Raw genomic sequence first — 27328 nt, forward strand, 5'->3', positions numbered from 1 at the left:
ATTTCATGGAATCTACTTTTATACCCAATCATGGCACCCACCTGTTCCCAATTTGCCTGTTCACCTGTGGGATGTTCCAAATAAGTGTTTGATGAGCATTCCTCAACTTTATCAGTATTTATTGCCACCTTTCCCAACTTCTTTGTCACGTGTTGCTGGCATCAAATTCTAGAGTTAATGATTATTTGCAAAAACATTTTTTTAAATCAGTTTGAACATCAAATATGTTGTCTTTGTAGCATATTCAACTGAATATGGGTTGAAAATGATTTGCAAATCATTGTATTCCGTTTATATTTACATCTAACACAATTTCCCAACTCATATGGAAATGGGGTTTGTACATGTATACAGATATATACATACATATATACACATACATATACATACATGTATATACATGTATATTTATTGTATATATATTCACTGCAATAAGGTGCTTTTGGTAGCCATCCACAAGCTTCTGGCAAGCTTCTGGTTGAATTTTTGATCACTCCTCTTGACAAAATTGGTGCAGTTCAGCTAAATGTGTTGGTTTTATGACATGGACTTGTTTCTTCAGCACAGTCCACACATTTAAGTCAGGACTTTGGGAAGGCCATTCTAAAACCTTAATTCTAACCCGATTTAGCTATTCCTTTACCACTTTTGACGTGTGTTTAGGGTCATTGTCCTGTTGGAACATCCAACTGTGCCCAAGACCCAACCTCCGGGCTGATGATTTTAGGTTGTCCTGAAGAATTTGGAGATAATCCTCCTTTTTCATTGTCCCATTTACTCTCTGTAAAGTCCCAGTTCCATTGGCAGCAACACAGGCCCAGAGCATAATATAAAAGAACCAAACTTGTGACCAACAAGTATGTGCTCCAATCACTCTATCACAAAAAACAGAGAGTTGTAGAAATAATTGGAAACTCAAGACAGCCATGACATTATGTTCTTTACAAGTGTATGTAAACTTTTGACCACGTATATATATATATATATATATATATATATATATATATATATATATATATATATCAGTGACGTGCGGTCACTAGAGGCAGGTGAGGCGGGGCCTAACCTGCCATCATGGAAAGAAAAAAAATTTAAAAAGAAAAAAAATTAATTAAATTGTTATATGTATCCAGTGATTATACTATAAAGTTATTTTCCGTTTAACTTCACCAGTTTTAGATTATTTTTATTCAAAATCGCTGAATTTTCACATTTGCCGTTCAAATACTGAGAAGAGACGGTGCGGTGATCAGCAGCCAGTTGAGGCACGTCACTCAATTGTGCCTCACCATGGATTGCGGACTCGGCTAACTGCTGGCCTGCTGTGCAGTGAGACCGTATTGCTATATGAATTATATTATACATTTCCATAGTTTAGTTAGCTGAGGTATATAATGTACAGTGTATTTTGTCAACAACTGTATGTGTGTAAAGTATTTCTTGTGCTGAGCAATCATAAAACTGCTGCGAAGACGCATTGTGTGAGGCTCGCGTAATCCCGCCTCCTGGTGCCGGTTATTGCACCTCCGCCGCAGACTGCACCCCCCGACCGTAGCGCCACACCAACCAAAGCCCACACCCAAACCCTCCACGTGCAAGACCAAATCCACCCAAAAAAAGTCACTTAACAAGAAGCCAAAAAGTGCAAAAACAACATTGCTCGCGCCGGAGGAGCCATGAACGACTGCAGGGACACAACATTAGGTACACCTGCAGACTGCAGCACGGATTTCATATTTCATTCATTCACAACTCCTCCAACACGAACACCACTGTTCCCGCACTTATAAGTAAAGGTAAGACCATAATAACGTTTTTTTTATTATATGTGCTTTTTTGTGTGCTACAGTCTGTATGTGTAAAGTTAAAGTTAAGTTAAAGTACCAATGATTGTCACACACACACTCGGTGTAATGAAATTTGTCCTCTGCATTTGACCCATCTCCTTGCTCACCCCCTGGGATGTGAGGGGAGCAGTGGGTAGCAGCGGCGCCGCGCCCGGGAATAATTGTTGGTGATTCAATTCCAACCCTTGATGCTGAGTGCCAAGCAGGGAAGAATGCTGGTATGAGCTTTTAAACATAACCCGTTAACTGCTGCCAATCAAATGGTGAATAAGATACTCTTTAGGGTTCATATGTTTGTAAATCTGACTGTGATGAAGTCAGTGCCTCACCAGCCATCAACCTCACCGCACGTCACTGATATATATATATATATATATATATATATATATATATATATATATATATATATATATATATATATATATATATATATATATACATATACATATATATATATATATATATATACATATACATATATATATATATATATATACATATACATATATATATATATATATATACATATACATATATATATATATATATATACATATACATATATATATATATATATATATATATATATATATATATATATATATATATATATATATATATACACACACACTCCATTCTGAGCTGCCACCTTATCGTGGTAGATGAGTTTGCGTGTCCCAATGATCCTAGGAGCTATGTTGTCCGGGGGCAAAGACAAACAGGTACTAGGCGAGGGACCAGACAAAGAGCAGCCCGAAGACCTTTATGAGGAAGATAAAACGAGGACTCAGATTTCCCTCGCCCGCACGTGGTCTCCTGCACTAGGAGAAAAGGAGCACTTGTTTTCTTCACCCTCACCCACCAACAGCACAGTATGGGTAATCTCGCCTCATTGAAACTATTTTGTTTTGTTATCGGATTTATTGGTATGACATCATAATTCCTCATATCGGTCCGATATTCATCGTTAACTTGGGCTCCTTATCATTTTGGAAAATATGCAACATGGCCCAGTTTACCGAAGGAGGAGATCATTATTTGCTTCACATTGTCACAGTACATATTGGAAATCATGTTCTTTCAATGAACCGCAACTCCCCGGTGCCAGCAGCATTCGTGCAGCCTGAGACTTTGCCACGGCCACATTACGGGTACCTACGGCAATGCATTTAAAATGATCTATTTGCCTTTTAACACCATTCTGCTGGGCAAGTGTTCCTAATAAAATGTTTCCCTGGTGTGCAAAAGTAGAAAAACCAAGAGCGCCGAGTGACTATCGAGGCGCAGATGGGTGACGGGCTGACAAAAAGTTAATTCTCGCAGTCGCGGAGCTTAGCGGGAACTCCATTAGAGCCGCTTGGAGACGGGGAAAGGATTTAGCTCGGCAAATCTCGCGGAGACAGGTAGGGCTAGATAAGCAGCCTGGTAGGACAAATAAATGCACCGAGCGAGAGAGGAAGAGGAGTGAGACGCTGTAGGAAGCAGACACAAACACCAGACTTGGATTGACAAAATAAAAAGGGGGAGGCATGGTTGAAAATAGTTTGGATACACATCTATCCCTCTAACACACTGGATTCATCCATGCAGCTATTTTATGCTGCACACATCCATGCAGCCTTCCTTCCTTCCTTCCTTGTTATGAATCATCTTCGCTTCCTTTCCTCTCTCCCCGCTCCATCCTCAAAGACAGTGACTCACTCTTTTTATCTGCCATTGTTAACGCCGGTGTGAGTGAGAAGTGGGAATGATGTGTGTGTGTGTCTCGTCTGCCGGGATGAATACACTCACTCACTCACTCATGACTGCATGACTTGCATGTTTGCGTGAAAGCACGCAGTCAGTCGGATGTTGCCTAGTTTGCTTTGACAGCCTGCCGGGATTTATTCCGCTAACCTCCCTGCAGCAAAGGAATGGCTACGACTCTCTTGTACGAAAATCTGAACAATTTTCCTCTGAGTTTTTTTTTTTTAAATACAGACACTAAACCGTCAAGACCATGCACTTCACCTGAACCTGGAAAAAACACCTGCGCAAAGCTCTAATGTACATGTCATGCCATAAAAATGGGAGGCATTACCTCCCTGCTTGGCACTCAGCATCAAGGGTTGGAATTGGGGGTTAAATCACCAAAAATGATTCCCGGGCGCGGCCACCGCTGCTGCCCACTGCTCCCCTCACCTCCCAGGGGGTGATCAAGGGTGATGGGTCAAATGCAGAGAATAATTTCGCCACACCGAGCGTGTGTGTGACAATCATTGGTACTTTAACTTAATAGTTGGCGATACCACATTAAAAAAAACATTTCATTTTCACGCACAGGAATAAGAGTGCCGTAATTTTTCCATCCATTTTCTACCGTTTGTCCCTTTTGGGGTGGCGGGGGGTGCTGGAGCCTATCTCAGCTGCATTCGGGCGGAAGGCGGAGTACACCCTGGACAAGTCGCCACCTCATCGCGAGGCCAACACAGATAGACAGACAACATTCACACTCACATTCACACACCAGGTGGGTGAATTGTCTTTCCCAAGGACACAACAGCAGTGGCTAGGAGGACGAATGCTGGATTCGAACCAGGAACCCTCAAGTTTCCGGCCAACCGCGCTACCATCTGAGCCACGCCGCCCAGCATTGGCCAATACAGCCACAGTGTCAAAACAGCCACTGACTGTGCCACACACTCACTGACACCTCATTCACCAATCACTAAAGAAAAGCATAACAAACATGTTTGGAACTACAAATTACTTTCTTTAGTTTTTGGTAGAGATGTCCTGCCGATATTATCGGCCGATAAATGCTTTAAAATGTAACATTGGAAATTATGGGTATCGTTTTTTGTTTTTTTTTAAAAATCGGTATCGTTTTTTTTTTGTTTTTTTAAAATTAAATCAACATAAAAAACACAAGATACACTTACAATTAGTGCACCAACCCAAAAAACCTCCCTCCCCTCATTCACACAAAAGGGTTGTTTCTTTCTGTTATAAATATTCTGTTTCCTACATTATATATCAATATATATCAATACAGTCTGCAAGGGATACAGTCCGTAAGCACACATGATTGTGCGTGCTGCTGGTCCACTAATAGTACTAACCTTTAACAGTTAATTTTACTAATTTTCATTAATTACTAGTTTCTATGTAACTGTTTTTATATTGTTTTACTTTCTTTTTTATTCAAGAAAATATTTTTAATTTATTTATCTTATTTTATTTTATTAATATATTAATAAAGGACCTTATCTTCACCATACCTGGTTGTCCAAACTAGGCATAATAATGTGTTAATTCCACGACTGTATATATCAGTATCGGTTGATATCGGTATCGGTAATTAAAGAGTTGGACAATATCGGAATATCGGATATCGGCAAAAAGCCATTATCGGACATCCCTAGTTTTTGGCTTTTTTTTTGTCAACCTCACTAAAAAGGCGGAGCTATATGTGAGTGCTCATTAGATGGGGCAGGGGCCCACAGCAGCAGCCGCACCTCGTTAAGAAGAGCAATACATGCCTTAATGTAAAAGTCTTTAAAAGCCGTCTGATTACTCGTGAAACAAAGTCGCTAAAATTCGGCAACAGTAATCCCTCCTGCTCCTTCTTCTTATTCTCTGGCAGACCAGGTGCGTTATAGTGTCTTATTGAGCAAGGGCCAACAGGTGGTAAAAATCTATTTGTTTATAGAAAACACTGATAGATAGATGGTTAGATAGATGGTTAGATAGATAAATAGATAGATAGATAGATAGATAGATAGATAGATAGATAGATAGATAGATAGATAGATAGATAGATAGATAGATAGATAGATAGATAGATAGATAGATAGATAGATAGATAGATAGATAGATAGATAGATAGATAGATGGATGGATAGATAGATAGATAGATAGATAGAGATAGGTCTTTATAGTCATTGCACAAGTACAACGAAACTTTGTTTTCAGCACAAACCCGTTCAAGATTAGACAAACAAACAGTGTACAGTGTTACAGAACAGGAACGCTGATGGGTCGCCACAAGGTGCCCCGTAAAGGATGAGAAAAAGGTAAAACGCTGGGGAAGGATGAGTAAAAAAATGGAGTGGCAAAAAACCTCCATAGCAAAGCACATATACATATTACAACGTACATCTCGAGATATCTAGCAACAGAGGGAAGGGAGTGCGAGGTCATGATGGTCATGATGTCATCACCCCTATGGGATTTGCGTCGAGGGCGTTGGGTTGGGGGGGGTGGGGTGTGTATGTGTGGCGTATATTTTTGTGGTTGCATGTGTGTGTGTGAAAGCCCGTAGTGTGTCTCTGTTCCGCGGCCTTGATGTAGTACAGCCGATAGTCAGTCCAAAGTCAACAACAACAGGTGTGTGTCCATGAGAGACAAGAAGGGAGTTTGTTGTGTCTTCGCTGCACTGTCCTTCAGGAGAGTCTCGACGCCAGGGAAACAATCCAAGTTAGAATGTTTTGTATGCGAGTGAAAATAAAATGTGCTTTTCACTCTAAATTGTCTATGACTGGTCCTCAAAAACTGTGGGGCAGACAGTCCGATGTGATCCGCATCCTCCAATCATTTGTGGCAGCTTTGGGCTACTTTGAAGACTGCCAGCAACTTCCAATTTGTCGACAAACAAGAGCAACGCTTACTCCAATCAGCAGATGTACAGTTGTCATAATTCCGAATAGGTGGATATCTTCACGTCCTCGACAGAAAAGGGTCACCAGGCACGCGGCACTCCTTCTCCCAAAAGTCCAGCAACAACCGCTTCGTCACGACAGCAGGTTCCCCCAAACCCAAGATCTTGTCAATTTCGTTGAGGCCAGTTAAATAGTTCCAATGTTTAGATTTGGAGAGCAGTGCAAAAAGAGGCAACAAGAAAGTTAAGACAAGACAAAGAAGCAAGCAGGAGAGATAAGGGAGAGGAAAGGGGAGCGTCCACCCTCGATTAGTGCCAGAGAGAAAAAAATAAAAAAATAAAATACAAAATAAAAAAGTACTGTACTGTTTTCAAATGATGTATTACAGACAAACGTGTCAAGTAGGGTACGTTGTTGTCATCTATGACCCTGCATTACTACTTCTTCCTGCTGTTATTATCTGTATCTATTATGTGTTTTATTTCAACTGTATTAAAACCCACACATATTCCACACAGTCTAGTCCAGGGGTCGGCAACCCAAAATGTTGAAAGAGCCATATTGGATCAAAAGTACAAAAAAAAATCTGTCTGGAGCCGCAAACAATTAAAAGCCTTATATAAGTGTTATAATGAAATTATGTAAGTGGCTATATCAGCCTACTATCAAAGGCAGATGCAAATCTTCGTTGACAGAAATGTTGTATTTTAATTTTTATTCTACACATTTTTGCAACATTGGAAAACATTCCTAAAATGGAGGCTTCTCACAGGATGAGATAACTTCTGGAAATGACTGGCTCAGAATGGCCAAAGGTATCGATGTGCTTGTCCAAGTTAAAGGAAACTCCAGGCTGTCTTCTTCCAATAGATTTAGTACAGTCTTTGCAATCTGGGTAATGTTTGCTGTGGTCTGGAACAACATGGCACACAAACAACTATGATAAATGCAGCCAATATTACATACAGATAATGTGTCATAAGACGTGCTAACATAAATTAAATACACAGAGGACATAAGTAAAGGAAACAAAATGAGCTCAAATATACCTACAAACGAGGCATAATAATGCAATATATACATTCAGCTAGCCTAAATAGCATGTTAGCATCGATTAGCTTGCGGTCATGGATTGACCAAATATGCCTGGTAAGCACTCCAGCAAATCAATAAAATCAACAAAGCACACCTTTGTGCATTCACGCACAGCATAAAACGTTTGGTGGACAAAATGAGACGAAGAATGAGTGGCATAAAACACGTCTTTCTGTGGTAGCATCGGAGAAAGTTGTACATGTAAACAAACTACGGTGAGTTCAAAGACCGACAAAATTAGGACAAAACGGTGCTTGCCAAACACTCATCAGTGACTCATGTATAACATAAACAGTGGGATTTCTAACAATTAGGAAGGTTTGTGTCTGTGTTTTTCTCCTACAGAAAATATATTAAAACAACTTCATCTTTTTTCATTTACACATAATCTCTGAAAGAGGTCCAGGGAGCCACTAGGGCGGCGCTAAAGAGCCACATGCGGCTCTAGAGCCACGGGTTTCTGACCCCTGGTCTAGTCATACATATCTCTTTTATATATCACAATACTAAATGATTTTCCAGAATCCAGACTGAGACGAGCTGCTTTTACTGAGTCAGACACGCCTGGCCAATGAAAAGGTGAATCTAGTGTTGGTTAAAGCACATTATAAGTGCAGAAGTGAGTGAGTCACACTATGACGCTGCGACATGAACTAGTGCACAGCACAAAAGAGTGCGTGCTTGTGTTTGTGTCAGCTGTCAATGACCGACAGTTGTCTTTGCACAGGTGCTTCTGGAGATGTGTGCACATTTACAATGTCATTTTTTTAGATGCATAATGGCTAAGACAACATAAAAATAACCGGGGTTGTCAGAGGGCAAGAAAACTCCAGTTGGAGGGGAGGTCCATGAAAACAAAAAACAACATTGATGTTCACCCAAAACACAAGACAGATGACTGTTGGAAATCCACTGAATTCAAGCGAGAATAAACAAAGGGGGTACTGTGTCTGCATGTGTGTTGACATCTGCATGCAAGCATTACACACGGCTACATGCACAGTCTCACTGTGCGGCAAGCCGGGCTCTCTCAAAGCCTTCGGGTGCCGCAGTGGGTTCCCAATGTTGGGAAGACACCCCTGCCCCCTACTAAATGCCAAACTAAAAAGTTACACGCACACTTTTACACAAAGTCGCCTCACACCCCCCCCTTTCAAAGAGAGCATAATAAAAGCCACATGGCCAAAGACTTTCAGCTGGCAGCCGCTGGGACAGTCTGCGAACATTACTGGTCCCAGTGGCTCGACTGGTTGGTCTGGAAGACACACACACACACACACACACACACACACACACACACACACACACACACACACACACACACACACACACACACACACACACACACACAAATCCGGCAGAATTTGGCCTAAATCTGTCTGCTTTGGTCCACTTGCTGAAAGCATCACCCCCCTCCACCGGCTATGTTATTTTAAAGCCTGTCTGGAAACCTAAATCAGTGTTTTTCAACCACCGTGCCGCGAGTGTGCCGTGAGATATTGTTTGGTGTAAATAATGTGCCGTTACTTAGTGTCTTTGCTGTGTAGAGATGGTTTGTTGTTATCTTAATATGCAGACCACAGCGGGAGGCAGTGTGCAGGTAAAAAGGTATGTAATGCTTAAACCAAAAACGAACAAAAGGAAAAGGAAAAGACAACGAAGCATAGGGATGGCTATTGAAAACAAAAGTAAAACTGAACTGGCTACAAAGTAAACAGAAACAGAATGCTGGATGACAGCAAAAACTTACGGCGTCCACAAAGTACGTCCGTACGTGACATGACAATCAACAATGTCCACACATAGAAGGATAGCAACAACTTAAATAGCCGTGCTTGCTAACACAAAGCAGGTGCGGGGAATAGCGCTCAAAGGAAGACATAAAACTGCTACAGGAAGACACCAACAAAACAGGAAGAGCCACAAGAATAACAGCGCAAGACAAAAACTAAAGCATTACACAGGAAAACACCAACAAACTCAAAATAAGGCACGACGACCTGGTGGAGTTTCATTTTTTAAGGTGTTCTACTGGTGGTGTGCCTCCGGGATTTTTTAATGAAAAAAAACGTCCCTTGCCTCAAAAAAGGTTGAAAAACACTGCTCTAAATAGCAAGTCTTCCTCAGAAATTGAATGCTGAGAGAGACTTTGGGCAATAAAAAAAGCAAAAAAAGAAGTACAAACGGGCCCATACCATGAAGCCTTTAATTCTGATAAAACATAATTTCAGAAAAATACCACTAGTGGTTGTGTGAGCAGTCTAGGAGTGACAACTGACTGGACAGGGCTGTAACCTGGCAACAATGGCATGACATCATGATCGTCATTAGTGTTTTGCCTTTCAACTTCTTGCAGGAAAAAGTCGAAAAATAATGACTCGGAAATGTGCAAAACGACAACAAATTAAAAGCTTTCACCCACAGTATTAAATTAAGCGAATGTAACAAAGGCCAGCCGGTGTGCCTGGACCATGGGTACGTTGGTAAACCTCAAGAGCAGGAGCTGGCAATCAGGTTAATAGCTCGGGCTTTTAGTTCAGTAGCTAGCGCACTCATGGCACATGCGGGCAACCCAAATTCGAGTCCTGGGCGTAACAGAAAAAGCAGGGACTGAACCAGGCGGGTTACACTGAGAGGGCACATTTTTTCCGAGAGGAGACTGAGGGCGGGAAAGAGGAGACTGTGGAGTCTAACGCCGCAGCAAGCACAGAAACACGATGAGCTCATGTTAGCGTGCGTGTTTATTTTTGGTTATCATTTTTTATCGGCGTATCCTCTAAATTTGCCAAATAAATGAGCGACCAGATTTGGGTACTGCATACGTGTGACATAAACCACTTATGGGTTAGGATGGGACGGGTGGACTGGGACTAAAATGTGGCCTTTTTGGTCCAGACATTCCCAGAAAGCCCTGATTGTTATACTATGTAACTACTAACCTATATTTATTTTGGAAAGTTTTGGAGTAATACAAATACATGAGAAACTGATTGTTTCTGAAGCTTTTTGAACTCGGGGCCCAATTTTTCCAGTACAGATGGGCCCAGGGCCCAATCAAAAATTAACAGTGAATCACAAATCGTACTCTTTTTTTAAGCGTGTTCAATAAGTATATCAAACTTACTTACAGTTTAACAGTTTACAACCTTGCCAAGTGATATGAAAACATGTGTTAATCACAAAGATTATTATCATGGCTTAGGTCAGGCTGATTACAAAAAGAAATACTGATCAAATATACTGCAAAAGAAGGATCTCATGATGAACAATAATATTTACATACAATTACTTACACAGTGCTAAAATGAAAATAATCTAATTAAATTAATAATGAATAACATGTTTCTTAAATAAAGTGTCAATAAAATTTAAGTGCAAATGAAAATACAGCTTCATCACTTTAATCATAATTTTTGCGCTTAAGAAGTTTTTCTGTGACTTGAGCTCCAGACTTCTTCTGTTTGTTTGATATTGTCATTACTGCCACAACTGGTAGAAAAGTGTATTACAGCTGAGTATTGCTGCCGCCCATACGGACTAGAGCTGAGAAACTCATATTTCTTGATGGATTTGTAAGTTATGTATGTACCATCAATATGTTAACTTTTTGTTCTTTACATTTACTCATTTTTACTCTTTCCCCATTTTTACTGTTCCTTTTTTTAGTGATTATATTTTTTTAATGTGCCCCGGCCACACTTTGGATGCCCTAAATGAATGCCTGACTACAATTACCTGTAGTGAAAGCAGATTAGTTCAAACCTATCTCAACATTTCAAGGACCGACAATAAACCAACAAGCCAGCAATCCGCATACGGCAGTCAGCCTTCTTATTGTTCATTTATTTACTCTTCATAGCTCATGGCTGCGTGCGTTTAAATTAAAATGGCAAGCGCTGAAAGGCGATGAAAGAGCTGAAGTGATGGGGAAGGCCATGGCGAAAGCGAGATAAAAGGCCTTTTTGGAGGTTTGTTAGGCTTTGAGAAAATGAGCAGACATCCGTCGACTGGGTGTGAAAATTGAAGAGGTGACGATTGCGCACAAGCTTTGTTGGTGTTGGAAAAGCAGAGCAATAACCAACTGAATATTGTCAACTCCAATCACCTCTAATACTGACAACATTGGAATTTATTGCATAGTTCTGGACCTAAAAAATATGGATTCTGGAGCCTTACATATAATATAATTTCCACATAACTTGAATCTGGCTCATGTGAGCATGTCACTGTACAAACACGTTTTGTTACAAGTAACACAAATTATATTAATACTGACCGTAATCGAGTCACCCGCCCCTTCTAAAAGGTACATGGCACTCCAGGCGATCAAAAACGGGAGAAAATTAAGGTAAGCCGCAAGCATTCTATTTTGTGTCCTCTTCTACTGACGTTTTCCTCAAGGTGTTTGAGGAAATGCTGGAAGAGCATGAGAAAACACAGGCTTTGGCGTCCATGGAAGAGGGGATGGAAGAGCAGGGAAGTCTGGAAATGGCGATTCTTTTATATTTTGTTTTTGCTCATAATGTTAATCCTATCAGTTTTTGAAGCAATCAAGGACCAGCGCGACAATAAAATGCAATTAAGTGATCAAAATACTAGTTTTACATGTTTTTCTTCATACTGTTTAAGTGGGGAAATGGGCTCCTGTGCTGTAGATGGCGTAACACCAAGAGAGGGTGACATGGAGTCTGGCAAAGGAAAGGGGGGGTTTAAAGTAGCGTATTTTTCCGACTATAAGGCGCACTTAAAATCCTTTCATTTTATCCAAAATTGACAGTACGCCTTATAACCTGGCGCGCCTAATGTGCGTATTAATTCTGGTTGTGCTTACCGAACCTCGAAGCAATTTTATTTGGCACATGGTATAATGATAAGTGTGACCAGTAGATAGCGGTCACACAAAAGAGATACTTGCTGACTGTAAGTTGACGCCTGTTCAATAAACGACGCTAGCAAGTCCCCGTAAGCAAGCAACACCAAAACTTTGATATTTCAGTGAGAATATAGAACATTACACACAGCTCTCAGAAATCCGTCAAAAAGTTTTAGAATGACTTTGGTAAGCTACGAAGCCGCACCGCTTGATGGATTGGCGGCGCATTCCAGGAACCGTAGTCAGACGTACTTGTGTTTCAACATACGGGTATTATCAAGGTGTGTGTGTGTGTGTGTGTGCGTGTGTGCGTGTGTGTGTGTGTGTGTGTATAAGGACCCCAAAATGGCACCTATTAGGTAACTTAATACTTTTCTTCCCTATTGGTACCTGCTGTTGTGTATTTGGGATAAGCATAAGTCTCGAAAAGTCTGCTATTGTAGCCCGTGCCGTAATTATTAAGCTCCTTCTTTTTCTCTACCCTCTTGCTGTGGTGCATTCATCCTCCACTTGAGCCTTTTCTAATACAAAGTAGCGTACACTTCTAACTTAAATCTGTCAGTGGATCGCTAGGGAAGCGCTAAAAACTACAACAAAATGACGCGGAGAAGACGCTGTCCAAGTGGAGACACGTAAATAAGGCAGCCCACAAAACGGCCCACCCGGAAGAGACGGTCAAAAAGCGGCTTGAAGATGGTCTGTAAAACATTATGTATGCAACATTTTGACCAAAGAACCACCATTACCGTATTTTTCGGAGTATAAGTCGCATTTTTTTTCATAGTTTGGCCGGGGGTACGACTTATGTGTGAAATTATTAACGCATTACCGTAAAATATCAAATAATATTATTTAGCTCATTCACGTAAGAGACTAGACGTATAAGATTTCATGGGATTTAGCGATTAGGAGTGACAGATTGTTTGGTAAACATATAGCACAGGGGTCGGCAACCTTTACCACTCAAAGAGCCATTTTGACCCGTTTCCACAAATTAAAGAAAACAATGGGAGCCACAAAACTCTTTTGAAATTTAAAATGAAATAACACTGCATACAAAGTTTTTTTTTGCTTTGCGCTATGTATAAACCAGGGGTCTCAGACACGCGGCCCGCACCTTAATATGGAAATGTAATGTTAGTGCGGCCCGCGAGTTTTATATGAATGGCACTTGACAGTGTCACACTTGCCAACCCTCCCGATTTTTCCGGTAAACTCCCGAATTTCAGGGCAACTATTCTCTCGAATATATGCTGATTTTCACCCAAACAACAATAATAAGGGCGTGCCGTGATGTCACTACCTTTAGCGCCCTCTACGGCCTGAACAAACAGCTTGCCAGCCCAGTCACATGTTGTATGCGGCTTCTGCAGACACACATGAGTGACTGCAAGGCATACTTAGTCAACAGCCATACAGATCACACTGAGGGTGGCGATACAAACAACTTTAACACTCTTACTAATATGCGCCACACTGTGAACCCACACCAAACAAGAATGACAAACATGTTTCGGGAGAACATCTGCACCGTAACACAATAGAACAAATACCCAGAATCCCATGCATCCCTAACTCTTCCGGGCTACTTTATACACCCCCGCTACCACCAAACCCCGCCCCCCCCCCACACATCAACCCCTCCCTCCCTCCGTGCGTCGGTTGAGGTGGGCGGGGTTTGGTGGTAGCGAGGGTGTATAATGTAGCCCGGAAGAGTTCGGGATGCATGGGATTCTGGGTATTTGTTCTGTTGTGTTTATGTTGTGTTACGGTGTAGATGTTCTCCCGAAATGTGTTTGTCATTCTTGTTTGGTGTGGGTTCACAGTGTGGCGCATATTAGTAAGAGTGTTAAAGTTGTTTATATCGCCACCCTCAGTGTAATCTGTATGGCTGTTGATCATGTATGCCTTGCTGTCACTTGTGTGTGTGAGCAAACGCTGCATACAACATGTGACTGGGCCGGCACGCTATTTGTTAGGTGAAAAAGTGGACGCGACGACAGGTTGTAGAAGACGCTAAATGCAGTGCAATCACGGCACGCCCTCAATATTGTTGTCCGGGTGAAAATCGGAGAATGTTTGCCCCGGAGAGGCAGTGAAATCCGAAAGTCTCCCGGAAAAATCGGGAGGGTTGGCAAGTATGCAGCTGAGCCGCATCAGAGTGGTCAAAGAGCCGCATGCGGCTCCGGAGCCGCGGGTTGCCGACCCCTGGTATAGCATGTTCTATATGTTATAGTTATTTGAATGACTCTTACCATAATATGTTATGTTAACATACCAGGCACGTTCTCAGTTGGTTATTTATGCCTCATATAACGTACACTTATTCAGCCTGTTGTTCACTATTCTTTATTTTAAATTGCCTTTCAAATGTCTATTCTTGGTGTTGGGTTTTATCAAATAAATTTCCCCCAAAAATGCGACTTATACTCCAGTGCGACTTATATATGTTTTTTCCCTTCTTTATGATGCATTTTCGACCGGTGCGACCTATACTCCGGAGCGACTTATACTCCGAAAAATACGGTACATGTTATGTAGACCACAAAGAAGTGTTTTAAATGTCTTATAATCCGGTGCGCAGTTAGTCATCGACACATTACTCAAAAACTAATTTAAATTATGAGAAATGACTGCCTGGTTAATTTTCAGGAGTGAAAAATACATAAAGAGATCTTCTGGACACTATAGGTCCTTTCACTGTATGCATGTTCGAAATAAACTGAAACTGACTGACTGCTCCGTTCACTGTGAACAGACGTCTGCTGCTAGTCACCTCCCCTTCTCGGGGTCAAGTTAGAATATCAAGTCGTACTTTGGGGCCACAGAGGTCAAACTGATCGGAGCGCGGCTGAGTCATGTTTCCATGAAATTCAAACACTGCGCCTTTGCTTTGAGACGTATCAAATGGCGCCCTTGGGTTCAATGCTGCAAAAATTATTGTGTCAATTTAGCAGACTTATGTTTCTTTTCTTTCATTTATTAGCGTGTAGTCTGTGAAGGACGGCCGGGCGGCCTCAGTGAGCAGCACAAAAAAAAGGAATCGGGCAGTCGGAAGGAAAACTCATTTTAAAACATCAAAGCGGCGGTAAAAGAAAGCCAGTTTATCTTGTAGCAATGTGAGAATAGCGGCATGAAAATTGCTACTGCCCTCCAGATGAACTCTGTGCCAGCCTCAAGTAGAAGCGTCTACTCAGCGCTTACGACGGCTTACCAGTGAGAGGGTGGCGGCCAAGGACCAGCACATTGGGTAGGGGCATCATCACCAGCTGCTGCAGCGTCTCCTGTTATGGACAAAGGGAAGAAATAAAGATGTCAGTGGCTGTTTTTTTGTTTGTTTTTACAACAAACTATCTCGGTTAAATTGCACGAACAAACGTATCTGGACACCTAGTGATAGGCAAAACAATACCAAAATATTTTAATCAGGTATTCAAAGAATGAAATGAAATTTTCCAACAAAGATCCCAGATTTGGCCCAATGAGTACCACAAGATAGTATGTATACTATAATTTAAATAGAGTAGGTTATACATGCCATAGGTTGATAGTAATAGATTACCGTATTTTCCGCACTATAAGGCGCACCGGATTATAAGGCGCACCTTCAATGAATGGCCTATTTTAAAACTTTGTTCATATTTAAGGCGCACCGCCTTATAAGGCGCATAGAATAGACGCTACAGTAGAGGCTGGGGTTACGTTATGCATCCCGTAGTTGCGAGACCTGTTGTGGCTCAATATTGGTCCATATATAAGGCGCACCGGATTATAAGGCGCACTGTCAGCTTTTGAGAAAATTGGAGGTTTTTAGGTGCGCCTTATAGTGCGGAAAATACGGTATATACAGAATAGAAAAATAGAATAGCGCACAAAATGTAAAAATAATGACAGCAAACCAAATAAAAAGCCCAAGAGTAAAAGTCACAATTGATTATGTGACATTTCAGTTTAATTATGTTGATAAGAAAAACAATTTAAAACCGCAACATAATACATTTTAATTGTAGTGTCCCGGCAAGAACTACTTTTCCTTACTCCTCCTGTTGTAAGTAACTGATTGAGCGCTTATTCAAGGGGTGTCCAAAGTGCGCTGCACCACGCTTCTAATTTTTTTCATATTCCCAAACTACAATTTCTGAAAAAACACCTAATATGGGTTTTAAAAACTGGGAATCTTTGAGCACCACACTGTTCGATTCGAATCTCGGTTGTAACACATCGATTCGAACCAATTCAAAATCAATATTTTTTAGTAACATTGGGTTCAGTGGTTAAACACATTCCTCCATAAAATAGATAAATTATTATTATATTTTAATTAAAAAGAAAACTGGTTTTGTTTTAAAAAATTCTACCCAAACATTTAATAAAGGCAGTTATATCCCTTTTAAATGGACATTGTGTAACTTTTTAGCGTCATATGTTGGTTTTAGGCTTTCTGTTTTTACAAAATTAAAGATATCAAACTTGAATTTGTCAGTATAGCGCTCGGAAGGGCACGTGATTTCGCAATGCATTGTGGGGGCTGGGTAGCCATTGTTGCTGGTTAAAGTTTTTGTTTCCATGGCCGTACTCAACCAGCGATTTAAAGAGAGCAACAAACTGCATTGTACAAAAGAAAAAAAATCAAGGGACTGTACCGAACCAAACTGGAACCCGTTCCAAAGTCCAGCCACCTTTTTTTCTTTGTAAACGTTTGTTTATTGGGTTTTTAACCAAATAATTGACAGGAACAGTCAAACACGACAAATTATTTTAATATAAATGCTTTAAAATGTAATATCGGAAATTATCGGTATCGGTTTCAAAAAGTAAAATGTATGTCTTTTTAAAACGCCGCTGTGTACACGAACGTAGGGAGAAGTACAGAGCGCCAATAAACCTGAAAGGCATTGCCTTTGCGTGCCAGCCCAAACACATAACATTTACGGCTTTTCACACAATCAAGAGAATGCAACGCATACTTGGTCAACAGCCATACAGGTCACACCGAGGGTGGCCGTATAAACAACTTTAACACTGTTACAAAAATGCGCCACACTCTGAACCCACACCAAACAAGAATGACAAACACATTTTGGGAGAACATCCGCACCGTAACACAACATAAACACAACAGAACAAATACCCAGAACCCCTTGCAGCACTAACTCTTCTGGGACGCTACAATATACACCCCCCCCCCCCCGCTAACCCCGCCCCTCCTCCCCAACCCCGCCCACCTCAACCTCCTCATGCTCTCTCAGGGAGAGCATGTCCCAAAATCCAAGCTGCTGTTTTGAGGCATGTTAAAAAAAATAATGCACTTTGTGACTTCAATAATAAATAGGGCAGCGCCATGTTGGCATTTTTTTCCCATAACTTGAGTTGATTTATTTTGGAAAACCTTGTTACATTGTTTAATGCATCCAGCGGGGCATCACAACAAAATTAGGCATAATAATGTGTTAATTCCACGACTGTATATATCGGCATCGGTTGATATTGGAATCGGAAATTAAGAGTTGGACAATATCGGAATATCGGATATCGGCAAAAAAGCCATTATCGGACATATCTAATAATAATTATTATAATAATAATAATTAAATAAATACATTTGAAAAAAACAAACACACACATAAAACCACATTCCCAAATGGCCCCTGAGAGATACAACAACCAAAAAGCATACAAAAGGCTCATAAATAACCCACATTTCAATAGTGTTTTGAGTCGGAGTTCATTTGGAGATCAGTCTTTTCTACATATTTCAGAACAGCACCCTACAGTAGGGGTGCAACCAGTAGTCGACATTGTCGACAATAAAATTTGTCGCCGACAATTATATTTGTCAAACCAACCAACAAACCAACTTTGGGTGTGTGCAAAACCTCGCAATTTTACATCAGAAAGACAAGACGTCTTCCTTTCAGAGGTAAGTCAACAGGACTTGTCACTGTGTGGTGTCTCCTGGAGGAATTTGTTTTAAACTAAATAGATTTCAAGTCTGAAATACACTGTGCATTAATGTGGTATATATTTAAAGTCTTATCAGTTATTGATATATGAATAGGGGCATTGCTTTTTTCCCCAAATACTGTAAGTTGTTCGTATCCAGCAGCTAGCTTAGCTTAGCTAACATCCTACTAAATGATAAGTGTGCAACAGAATAAAACAGGCCTTGATTCAAACTTACCAGTGTGAAATGCCGTGAACACACCAACATGTACCAGGCGATGGCGTTAAAAGTCATGTTTGATGGTCCCACGGCTGCTATCCAGACTATTGAAGTGAAGTGAAGTGAATTATATTTATATAGCGATTTTCTCTAGTGACTCAAAGCGCTTTACATAGTGAAACCCAATATCTAAGTTACATGTTTAAACCAGTGTGGGTGGCACTGGGAGCAGGTGGGTAAAGTGTCTTGCCCAAGGACACACGGCAGTGACTAGGTTGGCAGAAGCGGGGATCGAACCCGGAACCCTCAAGTTGCTGGCACGGCTACTATACCAACCGAGCTATACTGCCCCTATACCTATTCTAACAAGACTATTCCTTCGCTTGGCTTCTACGCCAAAAATAAGAAAAAATCTCACCAAAAATGTTCTGAAGCCATCATGACCACCATTGTGGCAGTTAATTATGTCGCATGTTCACGCCATGTTTTCAACTTGTTAAAGAAGAGAACAAAAATGTATAATTTTATAATAGCTATTTTGTAAATAGCTATTCAGACGCCAGCCAGACCCACAAAGCATTGTGTTTACATGTCACACTTTCGAGCCCTATGCCACACTTTATGAAAAATGTTTGGACACCCCTGACTTATACTAAAAAGTATTGTCTGCATATGTACTGTATCGTAAGCATGATACATAAGTATAAAAGTACAGGATAGTAAACAGTATTATCCAGGCAATGTATAGGCCAAATATGTATGTACTGTATTTCTGTATGCTTGTCAGTGTTGGGACTAACGCGTTACAAAGTAACGCGCTTCTGTAACGCCGTTAGTTTCGGCGGTAACTAGTAATCTAACGCGTTATTTTTTATATTCAGTAACTCAGTTACCGTTACTACATGATGCGTTACTGTGTTATTTTACGTTATTTTTTATGTAGTATCGGCTAGAAACAGATGATCTGAGTGTGTTTTATTGGAGCGCTGCGGTGGAAAAGAAAAGGCGTGCTTTGTGTGGGTGGGGGCGAGGGGGGCTCCCAGATCGTAGTTGAGGGGCGCAGGGGAGACGTTTCTCCAGGGCCTACGTACTTCGGGGCTAACAACCTTCACTTTACCCGGAAGTGGGTCTTTACAGCTGAGGGTGAATGACGAGGCCGGCGGTTTGTTGCAACTTTGTGACTTTATTGGACGCAGCCATCCACCAAGCTAGAGCACCTGCACGCACTCACTGTCGCCGTTCCCTCACCTCTCTCGCCTACTCACTCACTGACGTCACTCACCTCACATGCTGTCATATCTTAAAGGGCCACACAAACACGCACACACATACGCTACTCTCATAACAATTAACAAAACATCATGGTGAAGCCAGAAGTCGAGTTTCTTAACATGGAGACATTCTCAATACTTTTCTTTTGTTGAGCACAAAGAAAATAACATTTTAGTTAAATGTAAGTTGTGTCTTGGATCAAAGATCCTATCTACTTAAAGTTAAAGTTAAAGTGCCATTATGTTGCAGCTATTTAAAATAGTTTTGTCAATTTGTTCTGGCCTGAAATAAATTGGCCCTTTGAAACATATCTTTGTCTTTGTGTGTTGTATGTAGACCACATTGCTTTCTGATTTCAGTGATGCAAATGCATGTCAAGTTGATCAACAGATTGTGTTATTCTCCTGTGCAATAACAGTACTGAAATGAAGGCTAAAAGGGCATTAATGGGAGCCTTAAAAAAAAAAAGGGGGAAAAAAAGAAGTAACTAAATAGTTACTTTCACAGTAACGCATTACTTTTTGGTGTAAGTAACTGAGTTAGTAACTGGGTTACTTTTGAAATAAAGTAACTAGTAACTGTAACTAGTTACTGGTTTTCAGTAACTAACCCAGCACGGATGCTTGTTGGCAAGGTATAAAATTAGTTTGTTATCTGTATAACTCAACAACAAAGACATTGATTGTGGATGTTAAGCCTGAGGCCTTACAATGATAGTGCAACATATGGACTTCACATTACACAAGTGATGGACAGCAGACTTAACAGCATCAATCTCCTGCAGTGTTAATAATACACTATATTTACAGTGTGTGTGTGTGTGTGAAAGGTTCATGTGGATTCAATTGCTAGTGTGGGTTTTATACAATAGTCATCTCTTCTTCTTTCACATGTCAATCATGTAAACTCATAGGAAATTATTAGATGACGATGATGCGCACGGGCGCACAAACACACACTAACACACACACGCACACGCAGTGTCCCGTCTTTGCATAATTTTACAACCACATCCTTTCACAAACCAAACACTCACATCTGACCTTCTTTTGTCCATTCAAACCAAGACCATTGATGAGGGTTAGACCCAGGTCAGAACAATTTAAACAGGAAATGGGCGGGGACGTGCAACATGGAGTGCAGGTCCACTTCCTGCGCGGTAACACCACAACAAACATGGAGGAGAGCAGTGATAGACAAAGACTGATTTTCCTGTCAGAGAAACAGTTTCAGCTCATCCGGTCTAACGGTTGAGACTTACTGTACAGTATTTAGGTTTATTTAGCAGAAGTCTCTCTCCTGCTGTAACCGTCATATACATACTGCATTACCTCATGGGAGGGCAAGATGTTAAAAAATAATCTGAATCAGAATCAACTTTATCGGCCAGGTATGTTTTATACACAAGGAATTTGACTTGGTAGTTTAACGTAAACGATAAATATTAACGATAAACTAAAATACAAACAAGTACTTGAATTACCAATATGTGCAAAGCTAATAAGATAACAGTGTAGTAGTGAATAGAGCGGGGGTGTATATTGTAGCATCCCGGAAGAGTTTGTGTTACGGTGCGGATGTTCTCCCGAAATGTGTTTGTCATTCTTGTTTGGTGTGGGCTCACAGCATATTTGTAACAGTGTTAAAGTTGTTTATACGGCCACCCTCAGTGTGACCTGTATGGCCGTTGATCAAATATGCGTTGCATTCGCTTGTGTGTAAAAAGCCGTAGATATCATGTGACTGGGCCGGCACGCATAGACAGTGCCTTTAAGTTTTATTGACGCTCTGTACTTCTCCCTACGTCCGTTTTCACAGCGGTGTTTTAAAAAGTCATAAATTTTACTTTTTGAAACAGATACCGATAACTTTGAAACCGATACCGATAATTTCGATATTACATTTTAAAGCATTTATCGGCCGATAATATCGGTAGCCCGATATTATCGGACATCTCTACTGTTAAGCGTTCATCATGGGGGAAGAAACAGTCCTTATGACGGGTTGCAACGCATATGTGATACTTTCCCTCACACAACAACATGCATTCTATTACAGTGGTACCTCAGCTTTTGTACGCCCCATGTGTAGTATATTCAGTTTTTTCGGGAAAATTTTGTTCTAGATTTTGCATACAATCTCAAACAATGCGGATAACAAACTCGTCTGTCTGCTAGCATACAAACAAACAATACTCCTGATTGGTGTTTTTTATTTTATTGAGTGCAACTGCAAAAATGCCACTTTGGGGCCAAATAAAGTTGCGAATGCCAGCACTTTGATAACCATATTGAATTCAAGAAATAAGTCGTAGCAAAGTATGAAGGTAATGTCCGTGGGGCTTTTTCCCCTCTCCTCTCATCGCTGTCTTCGCCAACAAGACTCTTAGTTTTAGTTTAGTTTATTTTTTCTTTGGTCAATGGTCAAAAAAATAAACAAACAGTTTTACATAAACAAACAGTTGTACATTCATAATTAAAAATGTTGCAGACCGAAAGGGTCTAGGCTGAAGTTGAACACTTATTGTGCCTAACCCTATAAACAAAGTCAAATACAAGATTAGCTTCCAAAAATTATGACATTTCCTTCCTATCTTCATTAAAGATAAAGGCGATGTTAAATGTTCATGTATTTATTTAGTTTGGCATTTACAGTTATGTATAAAACACAAACTTTACTGCATGTTAAATTATAATTACTGTTTCTAAAACATATTTTCATATGTTGGGGTGTCTGGAACACATTATTAGGATGATAACTGGAAAAAATTGCCTCGGTTTTCAATTTATTCAGTTGTTTTCTGACTTTTTGGAATGGATTATAAAGTTTACTATGTGGATGTTATTTCCTATTAAAGGAGCTCTCATGAAGTAAAAGAAAAAGGTTGTATATGCTCTACCTATGAAAATATTTTATTAATAATTACATCGTATTTTGCGGGAAGAGGGGTATCTCACAGAAAAAAGTATTTGTGTTGCTGTATATCATGACAAAGGGCAATACTATGTAAAAACATAAATAACAAAAACATATATACTTTAGAGCAGGAGTTCTTAGCCTTTTCCACTACAAAGGGGGCCGGGGCCCACTCAAATATTAATGAATTAGCAATCTTACTCCTGATTTCAATACAGTAATTATTTCTAACCTACTTACAGTTTGCAACCTTGTCCAATGCTATGAAAGCATGTGTTACTCACAAAAAATATTTATTTAACACTTATAGGTTAGACTTGGCTTATGCTGATTAAAAAAATAAGTACCAACCAAATATACTGCGAAAGAACTCGCAAATAATTGACAAGAAATACATTTATGAGAGCTCCAAAATTAGTATTGAAACTGTCAATAAAATTAATGTGCAAATGAAAATACAGCTTCACCACTTTAGTCATATTTTTTGCGCTAAAGAAACTTTTTGTATGACTTTAGCTCCAACCTTTTTTCTATTTGTTTGATATTGTCATTACTGCTACAAGTGGTGGAAACGTGTATTACAACTGATTACCGCTTCGCCTCATTTGACAGTTGAGAAACAGATATTTTTTGGCGGCCCTCGAGAGGGCACTTGTAGCCCTGCTATGGTTAAGAAACACTTGTATCGCCGTCCACTGAAAATAAGCCACCAGACAAGATTTATTGTCTAAATAGCTGGTTGTACACAAGTGAGTAGCACGCTAATCATGTCTTGTTCATAGTCAAAAATGGTGGTCTGGGCTACATGAGTGCCGCCAGCATTGGGGAGCTGCGGTTCATTGAGGGAAACCAAGATTTGACACTTTGGTCACACTTTGGACGAGTTAATTGCGAAGTGTTCGTACACTGCTGTGTTCGACATAGTACATCTATGCTGCGATGCAAGCTGTACACTGACTACTCTGAACACATTAGCTGTTTGCTGAAATGTGAGGGGAGGTATTGTAATATACTCGATGTCAGACCTGGGCAATTTAAGGTCCGGGGGCCACATGCGGCCCGTTAAGCTTTTCAATCTGGTCCGCCGGACATTCCCAAATAATTTTTTTAGATCTTTAAGATGGAAAGTGTAGCTGCCATTATGATGTGCAGTGATGTTTTCTAATGACCGTGAGTCTTCAACTATACTAAGTCTTTCAATGGTTTGAATCTGCACTTTTGAATTATATACTAGTTACTATGGTAATGTAATTAGTTACTATGGTAATGTAAGTCACAGCAGCTCAGATGAGGCACCAAGCAGTGTGGGTGGGGAGCGTTTCCACAGAGTGTTTCCAGAACCTGAAATGTGGGTGTCGGGGACAGACGTGAAAGGAGATCTTTACAACAAAGTTCTACAAGAAAAGTGATATTATGTCAGATTGTAGGTTTTTTTGTTGTTGTTTTTTTAACCTTCGCATTCATATTTCGCCGTGTTTGTTGCATTTTTGTTGTGTTTCACTTATAATGTGGATGGAGAGGGGGGTGACGTTCATATGTTGTCAATATTCAGTGTTTTATCCTTCATAGTTAATATTGTAAATCCCACATTCTTTATATTCATGCACATTCTGGGTGTCGAATTCAGTAGAACATTTAAAATTCCATTCCGTTTCTTAAGGCGGTCTGTCATAACGTTTTTAGCATTCAATCAGACATAATTGTGAGGTTTTGTATTAGTGTTCCTAAAAATAGGACCCAAACAAATCAAATCAAATCAAAACACACACATATTGTACAGCAGATTGTCACAGCTTATATATATATGTGTGTGTGTGTGTGTGTGTGTGTGTGTGTGTGTGTGTGTTTATATTTATATATATATACATTGATAGATAGATATACCGGCCCCCAGACACATTTTTTTCTCTAAAGGTGGCCCCCAGGTCAAAATAATTGCCCAGGCCTGTGCTGTACAGTACGTGTGTCACTGTTCCTTCTTGCCAGTGAAATGTATTGAGGACGGTTGTAATCTCCACTCCAATACTGTGCTTGACTAAAACATTTTTGGGATTTGACACCAGGGCAGGAGAAAAAAAGTTGATTACATAAGAGAAGAGGAACTCGGTGCTCCACTTACATTCGTTTCCAAGTGACAGATGGACGACGACATGTTGGCACTAAAACCGTCGTGTATGGTGAGCTACTGCAGTTTTAGCACATTGTGTGTTTATTGTCAACTCACAGCGTCTTCACTTTGACCAAAATCCATGTGCCGCGCTCGTCACGTGGGGGAAATTTATGTTTGGAAGGAAGAAGCGTGGAGGAACAGCGGAGAGAGAGACAAAAGCCAATCATTATGAGAGTTGGCAGCACGGTTGCCATAGTAATCTGGTTGATGGTTCCAAGAGCTTTGACTGCAATTGACCCGACCGTCTATCATTCTGTCTTGTCAATGTTATGTGAGGAGGACCACGTGATGCACCGTGCATCTAGCCATTTTCTATTCACGCATGGAAAGCCTTTAAAACACGGGCGTCAAACTCAAGGCCAGGCGACCACATCATTAAATGTGGCCCGCAAAAATCTGAAAATACGTGCCAATAAGGCATTTAGTCAATTTTGACTATAAAAAAAAAAATTGTACCACATGCAACTGCAGTTCGTCCTAAAGGGGAACTGCACTTTTTTCATAATCTTTATGTGAGGCAAGCACATATATGTATTTTGATTTTTATGAATTCTAACTCGTAAATAAACGCTAGCAAAAGTCAGCTAATGGTATTTTCTCTATTCGCCTATAAAGTGCTCTAAAAACATCCAAAATCCTCCATCAACATTTTATATACACGCTGTAAGTATACAGCTAGTGTAGTATCCGACACATTCATAATAACATGTCATATTTACATATTTTGCTCATTTTAAAGGGGAACATTATCACCAGACCTATGTAAACGTCAATATATACCTTGATGTTGCAGAAAAAAGACCATATATTTTTTTAACCGATTTCCAAACTCTAAATGGGTGAATTTTGGCGAATTAAACGCCTTTCTAATATTCGCTCTCGGAGCGATGACGTCACAACGTGACATCGCATCGGGAAGCAATCCGCCATTTTCTCAAACACAGAGTCAAATCAGCTCTGTTATTTTCCGTTTTTTTTCGACTGTTTTCCGTACCTTGGAGACATCATGCCTCGTCGGTGTGTTGTCGGAGGGTGTAACAACACGAACAGGGACGGATTCAAGTTGCACCAGTGGCCCAAAGATGCGAAAGTGGCAAGAAATTGGACGTTTGTTCCGCACACTTTACCGACGAAAGCTATGCTACGACAGAGATGGCAAGAATGTGTGGATATCCTGCGACACTCAAAGCAGATGCATTTCCAACGATAAAGTGAAAGAAATCTGCCGCCAGACCCCAATTGAATCTGCCAGAGTGTGTGAGCTATTCAGGGACAAAGGACCTCGGTAGCACGGCAAGCAATGGCGGCAGTTTGTTCCCGCAGACGAGCGAGCTAAACCCCCCTGGATGTCTTGGCTCACACCGTCCCGAAGATGATCAAGAGAAGAATATCGACCCTAGCTTCCCTGGCCTGCTGACATGAGGGTATGTCTACAGAATATATTAATTGATGAAAATTGGGCTGTCTGCACTCTCAAAGTGCATGTTGTTGCCAAATGTATTTGATATGCTGTAAACCTAGTTCATAGTTGTTAGTTTCCTTTAATGCCAAACAAACACATACCAATCGTTGGTTTGAAGGCGATCGCCGAATTCGTCCTCGCTTTCTCCCATGTCGTTGGCTGTCGTGTCGTTTTCGTCGGTTTCGCTTGCATACGGTTCAAACCGATATGGCTCAATAGCTTCAGTTTCTTCTTCAATTTCGTTTTCGCTACCTGCCTCCACACTACAACCATCCGTTTCAATACATTCGTAATCTGTTGAATCGCTTAAGCCGCTGAAATCCGAGTCTGAATCCGAGCTAATGTCGCTATAGCTTGCTGTTCTTTCCGCCATGTTTGTTTGTGTTGGCTTCACTATGTGACGTCACAGGAAAATGGACGGGTGGTTAAAATCAGGCACTTTGAAGCTTTTTTTAGGGATATTGCGTGATGGGTAAAATTTTGAAAAAAACTTCGAAAAATATAATAAGCCACTGGGAACTGATTTTTAATGGTTTTAACAATTCTGAAATTGTGATAATGTTCCCCTTTAAGTATACGGCGTAGTATTAATTTCAAAGACGAATCACAACGTTCCTTATTTCCTTCAACAACAAAAACACGAGTGTCACGACCGGGTCGCATGGTACTGCGCGGTTCGTTCCCCTGGGATGCAAACGGAACACTCCGGACAGGACTTGCAGGTAGGAACATGATTTAATTCTCAAACAAATCAAAGCACCACCAAGAACAGAAAACAAGTCGAAAGAAACACGTGCCAATCGCACTCAAAACTAAACTTAGCATGGGCTAAGCAAAACTTACGTGACGAGAGCATGAAGCAAACAATGACGCCAGACTGAGCGTGGCGA

The 27328-nt window shown here is 40.5% G+C and overlaps 1 protein-coding gene across 3 annotated transcripts in view; it reads right to left on the reverse strand.

Moving 5' to 3' along the window:
- The window catches only part of ccdc88ab (coiled-coil domain containing 88Ab), a 185327-nt gene that overhangs the window by 81350 nt on the left and 76649 nt on the right, over positions 1–27328 (reverse strand). For all 3 annotated transcript variants that reach the window (XM_061965665.2, XM_072911820.1, XM_072911819.1), the window contains one exon: positions 15670–15739. In XM_061965665.2, the coding sequence (XP_061821649.2) occupies positions 15670–15739 (70 nt within the window). The remainder of the gene's footprint in view (positions 1–15669; positions 15740–27328) is intronic.

The sequence above is a fragment of the Nerophis lumbriciformis genome, linkage group LG02 (genome assembly GCF_033978685.3).
Source record: "Nerophis lumbriciformis linkage group LG02, RoL_Nlum_v2.1, whole genome shotgun sequence".
Taxonomy (NCBI): Eukaryota; Metazoa; Chordata; class Actinopteri; order Syngnathiformes; family Syngnathidae; genus Nerophis; species Nerophis lumbriciformis.